General features: G+C 47.3%; 1 protein-coding gene across 5 annotated transcripts in view; it reads right to left on the bottom strand.

Annotated features, from left to right (window-relative positions):
- LOC120995068 (C4b-binding protein alpha chain-like) overlaps window positions 1-20,706 on the bottom strand; it is a 694,048-nt gene that overhangs the window by 529,158 nt on the left and 144,184 nt on the right. For 4 of the 5 annotated variants that reach the window (XM_040424045.1, XM_040424046.1, XM_040424048.1 and 1 more), the window contains 3 exons: window positions 20,363-20,554; window positions 14,537-14,716; window positions 11,868-11,964 (listed from right to left, as the gene is read on the bottom strand). In XM_040424045.1, the coding sequence (XP_040279979.1) occupies window positions 11,868-11,964; window positions 14,537-14,716; window positions 20,363-20,554 (469 nt within the window). The remainder of the gene's footprint in view (window positions 1-11,867; window positions 11,965-14,536; window positions 14,717-20,362; window positions 20,555-20,706) is intronic. The other variant, XM_040424047.1, reaches the window with a different exon arrangement.

Genomic DNA, 20,706 nt, shown 5'->3' with positions numbered 1-20,706 from the left:
CACGGAAGGTAAGGTGGCGGGGAATAAGCCACCAACCGTGCCGTTAACGGAGAACCCCCAGGAACGCTCTCCCTCCGGAGAACGCGCATGCAGGCCACAAGGATATGGCACTGCATGCTGCACCCTCTTCCGAAGGTATGCATACCGCATACCAGACACACACCACGTGTAACTAAAATCAGGGGGAACGCCAAACGAGGCAACGATGATGGTGGGGAAACGCCACTCACCGCACCGTCAGCGGCGAAACCCCCAGAACGCTCTCCCTCCGAAGAGCGCGCATGTACCCCTTCACAGAAGGCAGTACATGCTAGACCCTCTTTCGAGGGATGCATACTCCCACCCCTCAAAGCCCCTCCCAACAACAAAAGGGGAAAGTTGGTGAGGCATAAGAAACAATGGGAGGGGGGGAGGGGAAAGACAAACAAAAAGGGGACACCAACACGGACAACGGTGAGCTGGGAATGCCACTCACCGCGCCGTAAATGGTGAAAGCCCCATAACGCTCTCCCTCCGGAGAACGCGCATGCACCCCATCCGTAGACAGCAGTGCATGCTTTACCCTCTTTCGAGGGATCGCCACGTAAGAAGCGACTGTGGTCATACTGTCACGGCTGAGGATGGGGGAAATCCTCAGCCGTGTGGAGCCCGGTGATGTTACGGCTGCTTGGCCATGAAGACAGGATTAGGGAGCAGGTCACCTCCTAAACGCATCCCTAACCTGACCCTGGCTCCTAGCTACATGAGCCAACCTTGATGGTAGGAGGGCCCATGCTCCGGAACCTAAAAGTCCCTGCTAGCCCTCAAGATGACCCTCACCTAGGAGCTGAGTAAGACAAGCCCACTCCTCCTAGACACGGAGGAGCAGGAGTCTCAACGGCCAAGCTGCAGGAAAAGGGGAGACATAAACAGCTCTATGGATATGGCAGGTGAACAAAGAGTTCCACCTACCTGCCACAGCCTTGCTGACTGGATCCCTGTGTTAGCAGGGTGCAGATCACAAACGCATCCCCACACAGGGACCCAGATCCATAGCTGCACAAAATCACATATAAAACATCACACGGACATCACACATAACTAGAAATAACTTAAAGCGACATTATGGTTATGACATTAAGGTTTATGACCACAGGGGTGGCTCTTACTGGCAGGTAATAAATACATGAGGCTGCTCTCAGCTAAGCATGGCTGAAGTAACCTGAAGGCCTGCAAAAGCAGTGAGGCTTTATAGGCCAAGAAGCCACACCCCACAGTCGGACACACCCAGTGATCACACACACTAGGAAGGGGATTAACCCTTCCAACACCAGGGAAGGGAAAACACCACTTAAAGGGAACGTGCACACAATAACATGAAACACAGTGCACACATCCACACATCACACACAAAACCGCATGCGCAGCGTAGCGAGCTGCATGGCACAGCTCAGCCTGCTACGCTGCCACATACATACTGTTGCCAGCGGCAACCACAGGTGAGGCCAATACCACAGCCCTCACCTGTGATTGAAGACCAATGACAACCGCTGACAACCGCATGCGGTTCAGGAGTCACGGTCATAGCCATGGCCGTGACACAGTGGGGTGGCAAAAGGGAGAAGGCGTTCCACACCAAACAGGCCCGCAACTGTTTCACGGAGCACCCACTTGCGGAAATCTCCCTTACCAAGGGGTAGGTGTTCCGCTGTATGGCCCTTTTTTGAGGAAAGTGCGGGACGACAACAGAATAGTAGTTTGCAACTTGTGCCGTACCAAAATGAGGCGGGGCGTGAACACTAGAAACCTCACCAGCATGATCCGCCACATGGCATCCAAGCACCGTAATAAGTGGGTCGAATGCCTGGGTCCATAATCTAGGTCTGCTGGTCACACCATTGCCTCCTCTTCCCCTACGTGCTGGCCGATCTCCTGTCGAAGGAGCAGGCCCGGATGCCTCCTGCCCTGCACCTGGACCTTCGCAAGCACTATCAGCGACCACATCCACTTCCGTGTCGCAGTGCAGCGTCCAAATGTCCTTACCCCAGGCCTTTGAACGCAAGCGCAAATACCCAGCCACCCACCCATAGGCCATAGCACTAAATGCGCAGCTTTCCAAATTAATGACCCTGGAAATGTTGCCATTTAGGCTTGTGGACACTGAGGCCTTCCGCAGCCTGATGTCAGCGGCTGTCCCGCGTTACACAGTCCCCAGCCGCCACTAATTTTCTGGGTGTGCCGTGCCCGCCTTATACCAACATGTGTCCCGTAACATCACACGTGCCCTGACCAACGCAGTTACTGGGAAGGTCCACTTAACCACGGACACATGGACAAGTGCATTCGGCCAGGGACGCTACATTTCCCTGACGGCACACTGGGTGAATGCGGTGGAGGCCGGGACCGAGTAGTTCCCTGGGATGGCACAGGTGCTACAGACGCCAAGGATTGAGGGCCCTACGTCGATCAGGGTTTCCGCCAGCACCCACGTTAGTGGCTCCAACCCCCACTTCTCTTCCTCCGCCTCCTCCTTCACTTCCACCTTCGAATTATCCGCGTGCAGCACCAGTCAGCCATCAGTCGGTAGCTGGAAGCAGTGTAGCACTGCAGTGGGGAAGGGGCAACAGGCCGTGCTGAAGCTGATATGCTTAGGGGACAAACAGCACACCACCGCAGAGCTGTGGCAGGGGATAATAGACCAGACTGAGCTGTGGCTCTCACCACTCAACTTACAACCAGGCATGGTTGTGTCTGATAATAGATGTAACTTGGTGGCGGCTTTGGAGCTCAGCAAGCTGACACACATCCCATGGCTAGTCCACGTCTTAAACTTAGTGGTTCAACGGTTTCTCAAAACCTACCCCAATTTGCCTGAGCTTCTGGTGAAGGTGCGCCGCGTGTGTGCACATTTCCGCAAGTCATAGACCGCTTCAGGTGTTCTGTCAACGCTGCAGCAGCACTTGAAATTGCCAGCTCACCGGCTGTTGTGCGACGTGAGCACGCTCTGGAACTACACGTTCCACATGTTGGCCAGGCTTTGTGAGCAGCAGAGGGCAGTAGTGGAATACCAGCTGCAACATGGTCGTCGCCTTTCCAGTCAGCTTCCGCTATTCACAAGCGATGAGTGGGCATGGATGTCTGACCTCTGTGAGGTTTTAAGAAACTATGAGGAATCAACACAGATCATCAGTGTAACCATCCCACTTCTGTGTCTATTCAATCGCTCACTGCTCACAATTAAGGACGACGCTTTGCATGTGGAAGAGGTGGAAAAGGGGGAAGACATTACACAGGGTGATAGCCAGACCACCCTTAGTTCGTCTTCTCAGCGCAAATTGGACAATGAAGAGGAGGAGGAGCAGGAGACAGTTGCCTCCGCTACAGAGGGTATTACCCATGGAAGTTTAATTCTAACTGTTCTGCGTGGGTGGGCAGAAGAGGAGGAAGAGGATGAGGAGATTGAGAGTGATCCTCCTGATGACGACAGCAAATTTTTGCCGGTTGGTACTCTGGCACACATGGCAGACTTCATGTTAGGCTGCCTTTCCCGCGACCCGCGCGTTATACGCATTTTAGACAACACGGATTACTGGTTGTTTACCCTTCTCGACTCCCGCTACAAAGAGAACTTCATCTCTCATTCCTCTGGTGGAGAGGACGAGCAAAATGGTGCAATACCAGAAGGTCCTTGTTGAAAATTGCTCCAAAAATTTCCAGCTGACAACACTGGCGGCAGAGTCCGTAGTTCTTTGGGCATCCGAGGAGGGGAGACGAGGGGAACACACAGCAGTTCCAACAGAGGCAGGGCAACACTCTCCAAAGCATGGGACAGTTTCAGGACACCCCGCTAGCACCCTCACCCTGATGCGAGGCCTAGTGTCACAAGGAGGGAAACATTTTGGAAGATGGTGAAGGAGTACATAGCAGACCGTGTCAGCGTCCTCAATGATCCCTCAGTGCCTTACAACTACTCGGTGTCCAAGCTGGACACGTGTCACGAACTGGCGCTCTATGCCTCGGAGGTGCTGGCTCGCCCTGCCGCCAGCGTTTTGTCTGAGCGGGTATTTAGTGCTGCTGGTGGCATTATAACAGATTTATCCGCCTGTCAACTGAAAATGCTGACAGGTTGACTCTTATAAAAATTAACAAGGCCTGGATTGCCGCTGACTTCTCGACTCCACCAGAGGAAAGCGGCTGAACATAAAGGCTATTTAAACGTGTTGTTTATAATGTACTGAATACACTGTATTCCCATGCACCCCTTCCACCACAAAAAAGAATATATATTTGAATCTTCCTTTTCTCATCCTCCTCCTCCTCTTCTATCATATCAACATGCTTATTCGTCGCCTATATGCCCTCGTATCTAATGTTTTAAAGGGTCAGCTTACCGGCAGGCCCTCGCATATAATTATTTTGAGAGTCAGGTCACCTGCATGCCCTTGCATGTAATTTTTTAGAGGGTCAGCTCACCAGTAGGCCCCCAACTACAATCATTTACAGTGTCAGCTCACCTGCAAGCCCACGCATATAATGTTTTACAGGGTCAGCTCACCTGCAGGCCCTTGCATATAATGTTTTACAGGGTCAGCTAACCTGCAGGCCCTGGCATATCATTTTTTAGAGGGTCAGCTCGCCAGCAGGCTCTCACATATAATCTTTTACAGTGTCAGCTCACCTGCAGGCCCACACATAATGTTTTACAGGGTCAGCTCACCTGCAGGCCCATGCATATAATGTTTTACAGGGTCATCTAACCTGCAGGCCCTGGCATATAATTTTTTAGAGGGTCAGCTCGCCAGCAGGCTCTCACCTATATTTTACAAGGTCAGCTCACCTGCAGATCCTCGCATGTAATGGTGTAATGGAGTGCCGGTTCCTTGTAATTTTTGGCAGCCCTTTCACTTAGTGTGTAGGAGTCCCACTACCTGAACAATTGTACCACACTGTGAATGAGGCCCTCCATTATGTGATATACAGGTTGTATCGGAGTGCCTCTTCCTTGTAATTTTTGGCAGCACTTAAACTTTATATACAAGTAAATATACAGGAAAGAATGTTTCCTAACAATTTTTCCTCTAAAATCAATTTTATCTTCTTTTTTTTTGCATTTTAGGGTCAGTCTGTAAAAGTGGCGTACTACTCAGACAACATCGTTCCCAGCAGCGACCTGGGAGTCCAAGAGGCATTCAGACATCCTCCCTATGCTGTTCCCGAACCATTTCGGTGGTGTTTCCATCAATTTCTGACCCTTTTCTATGACCAGGCACCGTCCCCTCTTCAGAGGAGGGGGTGCCTGCTTTAATGCTCTGGTTCTCCCATTGACTTTCATTATGCTCGGGGGCTCGGTAGAGCCCCCAAGCATCCCGATGTGTTAGGCCAGAGCACTAGCGGCGCACCTTCACCAGTAGCTCAGGCAAGTTGGGGTAGGTTTTGAGAAACTGCTGAACCACTAAGTTGAACACGTGGGCTAGGCATGGTATGTGTGTGAGCTTGCCGAGCTCCAAAGCTGCCACCAAGTTACGGCCATTATCAGACACAACCATGCCTGGTTGTAGGTTGAGTGGCGAGAGCCACAGCTCAGTTTGGTCCCTTATACCCTGCCACAGCTCTGCGGTGGTGTGCTGTTTGTCACCTAAGCAAATTTGTTTCAGCACGGTCTGTTGCCGCTTCCCCACTGCAGTGCTACACTGCTTCCAGCGACTGACTGATGGCTGACTGGTGCTGCAAGATGATAATTCAGAGGTGGAAGTGGAGGAGGAAAATGGGGGGTTGCAGCCACTAATGTAGGTGGTGGCGGAAATCTTGATGGAAGTAGGGCCCACAATCCTTGGCGTGGGTAGCACCTGTGTCATATCAGGGTACGACTTGCTCCTGGCCTCCACAACGTTCACCCAGTTTGCCGTCAGGGAAATGTAGCGTCCCTGGCCAAAAGCACTTGTCCATGTGTCAGTTGTTAAGTGGACCTTCCCAATAACTGTGTTGTTCAGGGCATGGGTGATGTTACAGGACATATGCTGGTGTAAGGCGGGGACGGCACACCGGGAAAAATAGTGGCGGCGGGCAATATTTCCAGTGCCAGCAATTTGGAAAGGTGCGCATTTAGTGCTATGGCCTGTGGGTGTGTGGCTGGGTATTTGCGCTTGTGGCGAAACCAATCTCGCCACTGGGTTTCGGAGGGGCCTGGCTACCAGCCTCTTGCCTCAGAATTATGGCCCATACTAACTTTAAAGGAGCAGACAGACCGGCCGCACAGCTTAAATCTGTCTTTGCAATTGTATTTTGTTGTTATGTGAGGGTACCCAGATAGCTAATTTTATTGTATTTGTGTATTCTGAGTGCCATTCACCTAATGATATGCACTCAGACTTGAGCTATCTGGGAATATGTTAAATGTCTGTGTTTGCTGTGGGGGTGTGACATTGTGTGTTTGGGTGGTGATTCCTGTCCTGTTGTATCCACATGTGTATTGGCGATTTCCCTTTGTCCTGAGAGATAATTGAATTACTCCTCGGGTGTCTCCAGGGCAGAGAGGAGGAAACCATGATGCATTGTGGGGATGTGTTGTGTCTGTGTATCCTGAGTGCTACGTATCTGTCCTGTGTCACAGTCTTCCTTCTGGTCCCCTAGGGGCGTGTACACCAGATGGGGACCTGCATAAATACGGGCGGGTAGCCCTCAATAAAGAGTTCCTGTTTTACCCTTTATCATGTTGAGGCTGATGTTTGGGTAACTGATCGACGCTGGGGATTGCTATACGCTGGGAGATTTGCTATACTCCCCTGGCTATAACTACTAGCTCTTTTAAGAGCTGTTCCTGCTCTCTGGTTTTAGGAGAGGTTCACCCACTGGAGCCTTGTCGTAGGTCCAGGGTGGGTAGGAGACGGTGAGGCCTCAGCCAAGCTTCGGCGGTTCGTGGGGTCTGCAGTGCGTACGGTGTCAAGTGGAGTGCTTGGAGACCTTGGAAAGCACTAGGAGCATCCATTCAACGGAGGTACCCGGTCGGGGTGCTAGGAGATCCGTTACATTTGGTGGCAAGCAGTGGGATGGCGTCCTAGTGTGAGGAGAAGCAGCTCGGAGACACCGTTCGTGGATTTACTAAATTGAGGGCAACGCTAGTATCCGTACAGCGCCCCTGGCTACAGCAGGATGGAATCGGCTAGTGTTCGGACAGCGTTCTATGACAAGGAGGAGGAGGCAGCCGCAGACTACAGGGATGCAGACAGAAAGGAAGTCTGGTATGATGCCCTGGAAAATGCCCAGCGGCGGCGAGGTGAGAGTCTCCCCAGTTATGAGCAGCGGCTACAGAAGCGTGTGGCGATGCGGATGGGTCTCTTGGGAGAGCAGCCCCTGAATGACTGGGCAACAGAGCTCCAGAACCTGGTATGTAAGGAACTTTGGCTAGAGGACGCTTACCAGGCCCTAAGGTGGCATGTCATTCAACATTCCCCCTGGATGGCTGAGCACGACAGACCCGAGGGTGAGGAGTTTGATGGACCGGGGTTACTATGGGATGCGTTGGAGGAGGACATTGATCTTGGCAGCACTGAGGAGTCTAGGTTTTGGGATATCTACGACTACCGGATGGGCATGCATGTTTATGCTGACGGAAGGGAGGTGAGCAAAGACATGACCCACCTGGTAACAAGGGAGTGGGAGCTGGAGAAGACCTACCAACACCTGCTCAGCTCCATTCATCCCCAACCTACTCGACAAGCAGAGCCAGATCTGCCCTCCTGCAACTGGGAAGACTTGCCGGCGATACCCCCTGCTTCCCTACCAACTCCCAAAGTAGGGAGCTTCATCGACTGGTTCTGGGAAGACCTCCCGATGGCAGGTGGAGATGGGACCGAGGTCTCTCCACCGGCCCTACAGAGATGCTGGACGGCCGGTTCAGATCCCCCACCAACCCTGCAGGAATGCCAGGAGGAGGAGGTAAGCGATTCCTCCTCTCCACAGCCGATCTGCAACAAGGTCCTGGGGATAGGATTCCCTGACCACATCCCAGTAGAAGAGCTGGCATCTGGGCAGAGCGCAGTCAGCCTCTGGCTCTCCCCTATCCTCTTCTCCAGAGCCGGACATCCCACAGGCTACCCCAGCGGAAGAGCTGGCATCTGGGCAGAGCGCAATTGGCTTCTGCCCTCCCCTATCCTCTTATCCAGAGCCTGACTCCCCACAGGCTACCCCAGCAGAAGAGCTGGCATCTGGGCAGAGCGCAGTCAGCCTCTGCCCTCCCCTATCCTCTTCTCCAGAGCCGGACATCCCACAGGCTACCCCAGCGGAAGAGCTGGCACCTGGGCAGAGCGCAGTTGGCCTCTGCCCTCCTCTATCCTCTTCTCCAGAGGCTGACTTTCCACAGGCTACCCCAGTGGAAGCGCTGGCATCTGGGCAGAGCGCAGTCGGCCTCTGCCCACCAAGTACCTACAGCTCCAAGCTAGAGAGCAACAAGGAAGCAAGGAGTAGCAGATGCCCCCTCAACAGCTGGGGACATACAGAACAGAGCCAGGCCCCAAAATTCAACAGGTCCAGTATTGGGTTGTGGGTGGACTGCCAGACTAACTCAGATACCGACCGGCATGAGGTCAGGTATCTGGTTAGTCTTCCCTGGGAGGGGGAGATATGTGGCGAAACCAACCTCGCCACTGGGTTTTGGAGGGGCCTGGCTACCAGCCTCTTGCCTCAGGATTATGGCCCATACTAACTTTAAAGGAGAAGACAGACCGGCCGCACAGCTTAAATCTGTCTTTGCAATTGTATTTTGTTATGTGAGGGTACCCAGATAGCTAATTTTATTGTATTTGTGTATTCTGAGTGCCATTCACCTAATGATATGCACTCAGACTTCAGCTATCTGGGAATATGTTAAATGTCTGTGTTTGCTGTGGGGGTGTGACATTGTGTGTTTGGGTGGTGATTCCTGTCCTGTTGTATCCACATGTGTATTGGCGATTTCCCTTTGTCCTGAGAGATAATTGAATTACTCCTCGGGTGTCTCCAGGGCAGAGAGGAGGAAACCATGATGCATTGTGGGGATGTGTTGTGTCTGTGTATCCTGAGTGCTACGTATCTGTCCTGTGTCACAGTCTTCCTTCTGGTCCCCTAGGGGCGTGTACACCAGATGGGGACCTGCATAAATACGGGCGGGTAGCCCTCAATAAAAAGTTCCTGTTTTACCCTTTATCATGTTGAGGCTGATGTTTGGGTAACTGATCGACGCTGGGGATTGCTATACGCTGGGAGATTTGCTATACTCCCCTGGCTATAACTACTAGCTCTTTTAAGAGCTGTTCCTGCTCTCTGGTTTTAGGAGAGGTTCACCCACTGGAGCCTTGTCGTAGGTCCAGGGTGGGTAGGAGACGGTGAGGCCTCAGCCAAGCTTCGGCGGTTCGTGGGGTCTGCAGTGCGTACGGTGTCAAGTGGAGTGCTTGGAGTCCTCGGAAAGCACTAGGAGCATCCATTCAGCGGAGGTACCCGGTCGGGGTGCTAGGAGATCCGTTACAGCGCTTTCATTCAAAGGCCTGGGGTATGGACATCTGTACGCTGCGCCGGGACACAGAAGTGGATGAGCTAGCTGATGGTGCTTGCAAAGGTCCAGGTGAAGGGCGGGAGGCATCCGGGCCTGCGTTAGGGACAGGGGATTGGCCAGCACGTAACACAGGGGAAGAGGAGGCAGTGGTGTGACGCGCAGACACTGATTGTGGACCCAGGCGTTCGGCCCACCTATTAGGGTACTTTGATGCCATGTGGCAGATCATGCTAGTAGTGGTGAGGTTGCTAGTGTTCACACCCCTGCTTATTTTGGTACAGCACAGGTTGCAAATGTCAATTCTTTTATCGTCCGCACTTTCCTCAAAAAAGTGCCAGACCGCGGAACACCTACCACTTAGCAAGGGAGATTGAAGGGCCTGTTTGGTGTGGCCCTCCTTCTCCATTTTGCCACCCCACTGCCTCTTCCAGCCTGTTGCAGTTCTGTGGATCCCTCCCCCTCTGTACTGCTGTCCTCGCTCGGCTTGCCACCTTCCCAGGTTGGGTCAGTGATTTCATTGTCCACCACCTCCTCTTCCACTTCCTCACTCTGGTCATCCTCCTGACTTGTTGACCTAACAAGAACCTCACTTATTGACAACTGTGTCTCATCCTCATCATCAACCTCTTGAGACACTAATTGCCATTGACTTATTGGCAACTGTGTCTGATCATCATCATCCACCTCGTGAAACACTAATTACCGTTCCCCACAGTCATCATTTTCTGACTGTAGATGCTCAAGAGTTTGGGAATCACTGCACAAGATCTCATCATGTCATTCTTCAAGCAGGCTTGGTGAGGGCCAAATCAAGAAATGGCGATGAAAAGAGCTCCTCGAAATAGCCAAGTGTGGGATCACTTGTTTGCCAAGACTCTCCATGATGGGATGAAGGAGGATCATGGTGAGGATTCTGTTGACCAGACTCTTGGCTACTGAGACTGGACTTTGTGGAAGACAGGGTGGTGCTTAACCGACTGGAGAGTGTGACTTCGAGAGTGGTGTCCTGCGCCGCCCTGCAAACTGGGACATGAAGCTAGGTATCGTGGATGAGTGTGTTTCTTGTGCTCTGGCAAAGTTTCACAGCGCCCAGCGCCACGGCCTCTACATGCACCATCAGCAGCACAGCCACTTCCCTGTCCCTTACTGCTCGCCTTGAGCATATTAAATGGTATATATGCTTATAAGTATGTCACACGTACAGTAGTGTAGGTTTTATATGCGCAAATAAATTATACTGAATGTCACAGATATTTAGGATGCTCAAACGTCATCGGGTGCTATATAGCACCCGATGACGTGTTCCGGCCAGCCAATCACTGTAATGCCATTAACCAACATGGCTACGACATTATAGTGAGTGGCACTACTTCACCGCATGTTTATTGGCTGCATAGCAGCCAACAAATGTGCGGGGAGGAGACTCGAGCATCGTGCTCGAGCACATGCGGTACTCGGCCGAACACCGCGATGTGCCGAACATCGCGATGCTCAAGTGAAAAAGGTGTTCGGCCGAGCATGCTTGCCCAACACTACTAAGGAGAAAAAGGATTGGACCATTGATCAGTGATCAAAATTCCTGTTTTAAGTTAAAAGGTAAGAGTGGAGAGGCACACAATCCAAGTTGCTTGAGATCTAGTGTAAAGTTTCCACAGTCAGTGATGGTTTGGGGAGCCATTTCATCTAATGGTGTTGGTCCACTGTGGTATATGATGTACAGCACAGCTGTCTACCAGGAATTTTAGGGCACTTCATGCTACCCTCTGCTGACAAGCTTTATGAAGATGCTGATTTCATTTTGCAGCAGGGCTTGGCACGTGCTCACACTGCCAAAAGTAGCAATACCTGGTACGGTATCACTGTTCTTGATTGGCCAGCAAACTCACCTGACCTAAACTCCATAGAGAATCTATGAGGTATTGTCAAGAGAAGGATGAGAGACACCAGACCCAATAATGAAGATGAGCTGAAGGCCACTATAAAAGCAACCTGGACTTCCATAACACCTCAGCAGTGCCACAGGCTGATCGCTTCCATGCCACGCAGAACTGATGCAGTAGTTTATGCAAAAGGAGCCCTAGTCAAGTATTGCGTGCATGAACTGTACATACTTTTCTGTATTAAAAACATTTTTAAATTGGTTTTATATAATATAAAAATTTTCTGAGATAGTAACTTTTAAAGAAATAAATAATTGAAATAGATCACTTTGTGTGCAATAAGTCTATATGTGAGTTTAAATTTTTTAATTGAATTACTGACATGAATTCACTTTTCCTTAATATTCTAATTTATTGAGATCCACTGGTATTTTCCATTTTGCTGGCTTTAATAAATATTTATAAACCAAAATCAAACTCACCCTTCTTCAGATTTATAAACTGCTTCTGATTCAAATAAAAAGTCTTTTGCCTCAAATACTGCATTCTTTACTTTTGGAGGACGTCCACAAGATATCCCTGTAAATGATAATAATACATCAAAAGATTTTATTTATGCAAATGTATCATTTTAAACCATTTCTATGGCAATACAACATACATAAAACATTTTTAAAATCTAATTTAAAAAAAGGAATTGAACCCTTTGAAATGACCTGGATTTCTGCAATAACTAATGAAATGTGTTCTGATTATCTAAGTTTCAATTATATACATATATATAATTTATGCATGCTTACAATGTATGTAATCTAACTAAGATAACAGCACAAACAATTGTACCACTCATATCTTTTATTGCACACACTGAGCAAACATCCACAGTGCAGTGAGATTCCACTTTAGCAGCAATAACCACCACTGAACATTTCCTGTATCTGCATATAAGATTTGCTCAACATTGAGGAAGAATGCTGGAACATTACTTCCGGCAACTGTCTTTCAGTTCATCAATATTTTGGGATGCAACCCTCTTCGAATCGTTTGATAATTTCTCACTAGGGTGAGACTCTGACTTGGCCATTTGAAAACAGAAATCTATATTTTCAGCCATTGTTCACTTATGAGGCATGGTGCTCCCTCCATCTCCTACACAGTGTATTTATGTGGCCATGTGCATGATCCCTACTGTTAAAAGGAAATGTGTCATCAGAAAATGACCTACTGTTTAAATAAGTTTTTAAAGATTTTTTGGTAATGTTATTTTTAATTGTCTTCATCAATATCTATATTTAAACAAAAACCATGAACCCTACAGTTCTCCAACTGGCCACTAAGAACACTTCTTGGTCTGTACAGATGACTTTACTGCTGTCATCTCCTTATCATTGTAGCCTTATTATAGCACCTTTGTATACAGACTACACAGGATCCACCATTCATAATAGGTGGTATCACAGCTCCCTCCTGACCTCAGCATGGTCACTAGTGTTGAGCGCGAATATTCAAATCGCGAATATTAATTGCGAATATTGGCACTTTGAGAATTTGCGAATATTTAGAATATAGTGATATATAGTCATAATGTGAAGTTTGACACATTGCGCCAAAATATTCGCATCATTAGTGCTGATTAGCGTAATCACAAATATATTGGAGCACTCTAACTGCACATAAAGCCATTTTTAAAGTTCTGCCGTGCCAACCATTTTCTCCAGTCTCAGGAAACTTTTAGCAGCTTAGAAAATGTAGCAAAAGTGCCCAACGTGTCTATTTTGCGCGCATTAAGCAAATACTACATTGCAGATTTTTTTGCAGTCAAGAAAATAATCTTGAATTCGCGAATATATGACGAATATTCACCCAAATATTTGTGAAATAATCGCAAATTCGAATATAGCCCCTCACGCTCATCACTAATGGTCACAGAGCATGCCTAGAAAACTCTCCCATAGAAGTAAATGAGGTCCCCTCCTGACCATTGTGTCTATGGACCATAGGGCTGCCGTAAAGCTATTTTTTCAATGCTCTCTAAATGCTGTTAAGAACAGCTCAGGCAAGGTGGCAGCCCCATAATAATGTTCAGGAAATAGAATAAAGAAATCAACAATGATAAAATTAAAACACATTAGAAAAGAAGGATGTGTGTTACTAAATGGTTTTAAGTGCAAGAAAAAAAATTGGTGACACAGTTCCTTTAAAGTATAACTGTCAATTTTTTTTTATTTTTTTTTGGAGTATTGGATTGTGGTGATTAATATCACCTTGGTGGCCCTATTTCAACTTTTCACTGTGTATTCAATTACCCCTTAATTCCACATTTTTGTTCCCTGTTCTGCCTACTTTTACCTGTGCTTAAAATAGGGTTGCTAGGCATGGTCCGTCTATCTGTTGAAGGACGGAGGATGCAGAAGCAGGCTGCGTGCAAGGTCAGATTACTGACAGCCAGGGACTGTAAGTAAATGATTAAAGCCAGGTCCTCCCCAGCAGCTGATAACAGTGCCTGGGCTGTGTGCACTTCTCCCTGTCCCTGCGCTTGGCAGACGCTCCCTCACTCAGCAGAGCTTGAGAATGCAGATTTGGTGCAGCGCAGACCAGGGAAGGAAGATCTGCCGTCTGCTCAGTGTATAAATGAAAGCAACATGTGGTAAGAGGACCCCTTTGTGCTGCAGGAGATTAACCCTTTAAGGGGGGAGGGCTCTGGGTACTGACACTTTTGGGGGGCTATTGTTACTGGCTAGTGAGGGCAGGCGGGATTAGCCTCAGGGTGAGGGCAGTGGCGGCCATCTTAACTGAATAGTGAAATTGCAGTTTTATGCAGACTGGTTGCTAAGGGCTGAATCTTATTAAATATGGGGTAAGTCAGTCTAATAGTAATGGATTCTGGAATATCATGTTATTAGTAACTACATATATGAAAATTGAAATTAGGGTCTAAATGTGACAGTTATCCTTTAAGTATTTTAGAAGCAAGCGTAGGTTTATTGATTAGAAGCAAACAGAACAGAATTTGATCCTGTTCTGTAACATCAGGTAAGCCTTTCCCAATTGGGATGTTCACCTCTGCACTCTGCAAACATATTTCAGTGCAATGGATTAAATATGGCTTAGTTCTGAACTTCTAGATCAGATATTAAAATGGTTCTCTTACTTCTGCACACTGGTGTATTATAATTCCATCTTCCATTCTCGAGACAGGTAATTGAAGATTGACCAACAAGCTCAAATCCTTCAAAACACTCATATGTTACTGTGTCATTGTAAGTGTATTTTTCCCTTTCAGGACCATACCAACCATTCTTTACATTTTCAGGGGTAGAACATGTGCGAACTGAAATATATAAAACATGAATACAAATAAGCACATTTTAAAACAGTTATTTATTTCTAATAAAACAAATTTCAGGTAACAGTACCCTGATTTTTATACATACAGTAAGTAACCATGTAAAAAGCAAATGTTAGGCTATGGTAACTGCCTTCTCCACCTACATTCAGCATATACTCTACATATTCAGACTACACTTCCACTGCAAGCAAATTTCCGGAGGTATTCTTTATTTCACTCAAATTGTTTGTGTCCAGGAAAGCTGAGTCTTTGGTGTTTTCTGGGCCTGAAATATTTTGGGAAGATTGGAGTGAGCCTGCTATTCTGATTTAGCCCAGTACACATTTTGCCTACTTTTGTGGCGGGTCCTTGTTCAACCTAGATGGAACTGCTGGGCTCAGTAGTGGACTATATAGCATCTGCGAACTGGTTTAGACATACAAGAAAGCCATGTAAGTCTAGTATGGAACAGTAAGTGAGTAAATCTGATTACGATTATTTAGAGCCCAGATGGGCAAGTATTTATTTTTTGTTTGGCTGGATGTGGTATATGTGAAAAAGTGCCTGCATAACTTTACAGATTTTAGATATATAATGAACATTTTATAATTATATAAAATATATTGGACCTCTCCCACCCAGTCAGCCGGCCTAATATAGATTTCACTTAGGCTGGTGCACAAACAGGAGCGTCAGATGTTCTGACTGAATGTTATTATCTGGCAGTGCATATATGCACTATATAAAAAACTGTTATAGCAGTCTGCCTTGTGTAGCTACACTACTGGATGAACTTGTACGAGGTCCTTCAGTTGGGTAGTGTCATACCATGATTGCCTGAGCTTTGGCATGGTGGTGCATCGTTACTGGTTTGTGACCAGAATGCCCAGCCATCTTTTGTCAGATTTTGAGAAAGGGAAGCACAGTATAGGGTGTATGGTTTTAGGGCAAGAAATATTCCCATGACAGTGTACCAGAACACATACTGTATAGGTCTCACCATGATCAAGCTGGTTCAGAGTATGTCCATTATTTCTGTATGAAAGTTTGGTCGGGGGTCTGAATACTTCACTTATTTGGTCAGTTACGGGTCAAAAACTGACCAAATAACTAAAGTGTGAACTCAGCCTATAGAATCAAAGAGCGCTATAGAATCTACTATAGAATCAAAGAGCGCTCTCTTCGATTCTACTATAGAATCAAAGAGCGCTCTCCTTTTATACCGTCTGCTGATTCCACATAGAGTGCTAGAGAACCAGTTCTGTTACACGCTGATACAGGTAGTGGGCCCATGACAGAGTGAGGGTGTCAACAGTAAGTTTTTGTTTACGTCACTGTTTTTTTTCCCCTTTTTATGATCCGTCATTAGAACAATCCCAAAAAAACACATCCTGTCTTTTAAGCATCCTCCTTCCCATGATCCCAATTTGGTCAGTGATCGGTATTGGTAAGGTCAAAGAAAACAAGAGTGGGTCCAAAACAGAGATGACATGTGATGGGAATATTTATATGTCTTCTGTGTTTTGTACCCACTGCTACTTTTGGCTATCAAATCATGAGCAAATCCTGATTCAAAATACTGACAGTGTGCTAGACAGTGTGCTAGAGGCTTCACGCTCAGTTTGCATGAGTTTTGGCATTTTGCCTCTATCACACGGTCAGTATTTGGTCAGTTTTTTGCATCAGTATTTCATCAGTATTGATAAGAAAAAAATGTGTGTCCAAAACAGAGATGCCACGTGAGGATGTCTTATGAGCAAATCCTGATGCAACATACTGACCGTGTGATAGAGGCCTTATGGATGCTGTTGTGTTTTTCCTTTTTCGGTTCTTCTGACAGATCAGAAGAAGGGTAAAATAAACGGTGATGTCAACATGACCAAACAGGGACACTAGTGGCCCCCTTACAGAGTGGTGAGGGTGGCAACAGCATGAGAAGTCAACATAGTGGCCCTGTCACAGAGTGGTGGGGTTGGCAACAGCATAAAGAGTCAACATAGTGGCCCACTCACAGAGTGAGGAGGTAGGGGGCAACAACAGTGGCAGTAACAGCACAAGACAGTAGCAGTAGGAGAAGATGGTAGCAGAGGCAGCAGGTGTGTGGCATCAGGCGGGTGGCAGCATCAGAATAGTGGCTGAACAGGTGGCCAGAAATAATGGGCCATTTTTCACAATGTTTTGGTGGGGTTCCCAGAATGATCTAGTCTGATGCATTAGGCACTGGCACGTGGAAATCCTGGCCACTACCTGCTGGTTCAGGTTCTGCTCCATAACCTGCTGCTGGGTGGTTTCTTCATAGGCGGGTGAAGAAAAGTGCTGATTAGAGACTCCACACTTAAGTTGCTGCTGATGGAGCTGGTGCTGCTCCTGCCTCCCCCCTCCTCCAGCAGTCATGGCAGTGGAGCGTGAGTGCAGAGGGCGTCCCCCGGTCAGACCTTTGTGAGGATGGGCGATGGCGCACATAGGCAGCGTCTGACTGACTCCATAGGATGTTTCGATAGTAGTTGACTTTATCCTTCCTCTCAACAGGTGGAAAAAAAAGCCCCCATTTTGGACTGGTAGTGAGTTTCTAACATGGTGGAAAGCCAGTAGCCATCCCTCTGCTGAATGGTGATAATACGGCTGTCACTAGGCAAGCAACTCAGCATGCATTTGGCCATTTGCACAAAGGAATTGGAGGGATTCCCTGCCTTCATCTCCACTGCATACTGCCTCGGTCTGTCGGAGTCATCTGCCTGGTCTTCCTCATTGCCCTCCTGCTCCTCTTGTCACTTGTGCAGATAAACCACCCATTTCTGTATACATTGCTTAAATGTCATCCTTCTCCTCTGCCAGTTGAGCTCCCACAGGCCTCAGGTGGCCATGAAATGTAGGCACTGCGTCTCCTGTTCCTTGGCCAGCCAGATTTATCAGCATCTGCTCCAGGAGTGGAATGACATCCTTCATCCCGTAGTCCTGGCAACTGACAAATAAAGTAGCCTCCTTTAAGGGCCTGAGCAAACGGCAGGTGTCACAAATGAGCTGCCACTGGCTAACGTCGAAGTCACATGGGGGAGTACTGGTCTTTGTCATTTACTGCCTTTCTCTGCTCATATAGTTGGTCCAACATGTGGAGGGTGGAGTTCCAACCGGTGAAATGTTGCATATGAAGTGATATTGGGGAACGCTATTCTGCCTTTGCAGCTCAAGGAGGGCGTGTTTTTCAGTGCAAGAGTGGCTGAAATGCATGCACAGTTTCTTGGGCATTTTCAAGATGTCTTGCAGTTGGGTGGAAGACTTCAGAAACCGCTTTACAACCAGATTAAACATGTGTGCCATGCAGGGCGCATGGGTCAGCCCTCCTTGACACAGCGCCAACACAATGTTCTTCCTGTTATCAGTGACCATGGTTCCGATCTTCAGTTGGCGAGGAGATAACCAGGATTTGATTTTTTTCTTGAAAGACACGGAGCAGTTTCTCCCCGCTGTGACTCCGTTTGCCCAGGCAAGCCAGATGCAGAACAGCGCAACTCCGCTGTGCTCTGCATAAGTGGTATGCTGCAGGACCATTTCAGTGGAGGCTGAGGACAAGGTTGAGGGTGAAGAGGCAGAGGAGGACATTGGCGCAGGAATCACAGCTTGAGAACTCAGAGGCAGAATTGCTGTCACCTGACCAAGTTCCTGGTGTGCCTGGGCAGGAACCACATTTAACCAGTGGGCTGTAAAGGACAGATATTGTCCTTGACCATAGTTACAGCTCCACGCGTCAGTGCTGCCATGTACTGTAACAGGCTAAGACAGGCTCAAGGACTGGCCCACCATCTGCTCAACATAAGTGTGTAGGGCTGGTACAGCCTTTTTGGAGAAGTAAGGACAGCTTGGGACTCTCCACCTTGGCTCACCTGCTGTTTCACGTGCAAGCTACCAACCTCACCCCCTGATGATTATGATGTACCCCCATCTTCACCTGCTCCCACGTATGATGTCACCCTCACCAGTCTCATGGCCACGTGCCTGACCGCTCGCAACACCTTCTCTCATGCGATTTTCATTGTTGCAAGTTGCCCGCCTACAGGAGGAAGCAGCGGATCTTTCTTCCAAATCTTGGCTGGGCAGTAGCTGTTGACTCTCCTTAATAAGCTCGTCCTCGCTAAAAAGCAGAGCAGAGTCGGCAGCATACAATACTTTCCAAACAGGAGGAGCAGAAAATGAAAGAGGCAGGTTCAGGACGGGTGGAGGCACAGAGCTTGTTCCTGGGCAATGCCAACTAAGAGTGGTGTCAGAGGAACCCACCGACACCTGGCTGGGGGTGTCTGATGATCATGAAGACAGAGTCAACAAATCAAGGACAGCTGGGTTGCTGGTGAAAACACGGCCGCTGGATGACACTGGCAGCTCTGGCGTATTGCTGCAACTGCTGCTATCACCCACCTTTCATCTGCTGCCAGCTCCAGAAATATTTTTGCCACAGCCCATTCCCTTGGAAGGCCCTGGCACCTGTCTGTCGGACATACTGTACAGTAGCAGTAACTATAAGTGTAAAATAGCAGTAGTATTAGACTGCTTTTTCACTCCAATTAGAGAATCAAGGCTTTATGGAATTACTTATGTATAAAACAACGTGTACACCCCAAAAGCAGTAGTATTAGACCTCTATTTCTCCCAAATTACATATTCAAAGCCTAATGGAATTACTTATGTATATGTATAAAACAATGTGAACACCCTAAAAGCAGTAGTATTAGACCACTATTTCACCCCAATTATAGATTCAAAGCCTAATGAAATTGCTTATGTATAAAACAATGTGAATACCATAAAAGCAGTAGTATTAAATTGCTATTTCACCCCAATTACATATTCAAGGCCTAATGGAATTACTTATGTATAAAACAATGTGAACACCCCCAAGGCAGTAGTATTAGAGTGCTTTTTTTCACCCCAATTATAAAATCACAGTGTGGACACACCTATAGCAGTAGTATTAGGCAGCTTTTCATCCCAATTAGTGCATCAAGGTGTAAAAGAATTGCTTATCTATTAACCAAGGGGGACACTGTTCAATTAGTTCCTGCACTCTCCCTATGCTCTCTCTATACTGTCCCTGAATTCCTTCTAACAAAATTTTTACAAATAAAGGCTTTTTTAATCACTGTCCCTAGCACCTGTCATGTCTGTCCCTGAACTAAGTTCACAGTAAAATGGTGGAGACTGGGCAGGATGAGGCATTTTAAAGGGCTGTGACATCACAGGTGCTGGCTATCTGCTGATTGGCTTCTTACTTTTACTTTGTAACATGTGCAGCAACCATTTTAGAGCAAATCTTATTCGTTACCACGAAAAGCAAAGAAATTCGGATTCATGACGAATCAAATATTTCCTGAAATTCGTATCGAATTCCACTTCTTTAACTTCAATTTGCTCAACACTGGTTATAATAAAGTAAAGGTATTGCATGGATTCATTTACAAGTCAGCAGAAATTTGGACACTTGAATATACAGTATAAAGTACAGTATAAATTACATTAAAAATCTGTGTACAGGTGTTCGTTCCATCAGTTAGTATTTAAAATTCTGCCCCCCTTATACAGTGTGTTGGGGTTAACATTGAGATTTTTAAAATATAACATTTAATGTTGTATTGAAAGAATAATTTACACATTACTTACTTTTACAGAACTCAGATATTTTTGACCATGTGAAGTTTCCCAAACAAGTTATAGAATTTGAGAAGCTGTGATCCCGATAATATCCAGGTTTACACGTGTACTGAACGGTTGTGCCAGCAAAGAAAGTTTTCGTGTTCGGATACGAGAATGGCACTTGAGCATAAGGAAGGTCGGGAGGAGCATTACAAATGCCTGGTGACAAAACAGCAGATTATTGAAAAGATCAAAGTCAACATTCTTATTAAACACATAGGAAATTTAATGTGTAGCCTCATCCACACAAAAGAGTACATCACAAAATTATCACCGGAGGTACGCCAATTTTCTGGTTTGATGTTTTTGCA

The sequence above is a fragment of the Bufo bufo genome, chromosome 3, assembly GCF_905171765.1.
Source record: "Bufo bufo chromosome 3, aBufBuf1.1, whole genome shotgun sequence".
Taxonomy (NCBI): domain Eukaryota; kingdom Metazoa; phylum Chordata; class Amphibia; order Anura; family Bufonidae; genus Bufo; species Bufo bufo.
The sequence above is the reverse complement of the archived record's forward strand: the minus strand, read 5'-3'. Positions and strand labels throughout refer to the sequence as shown.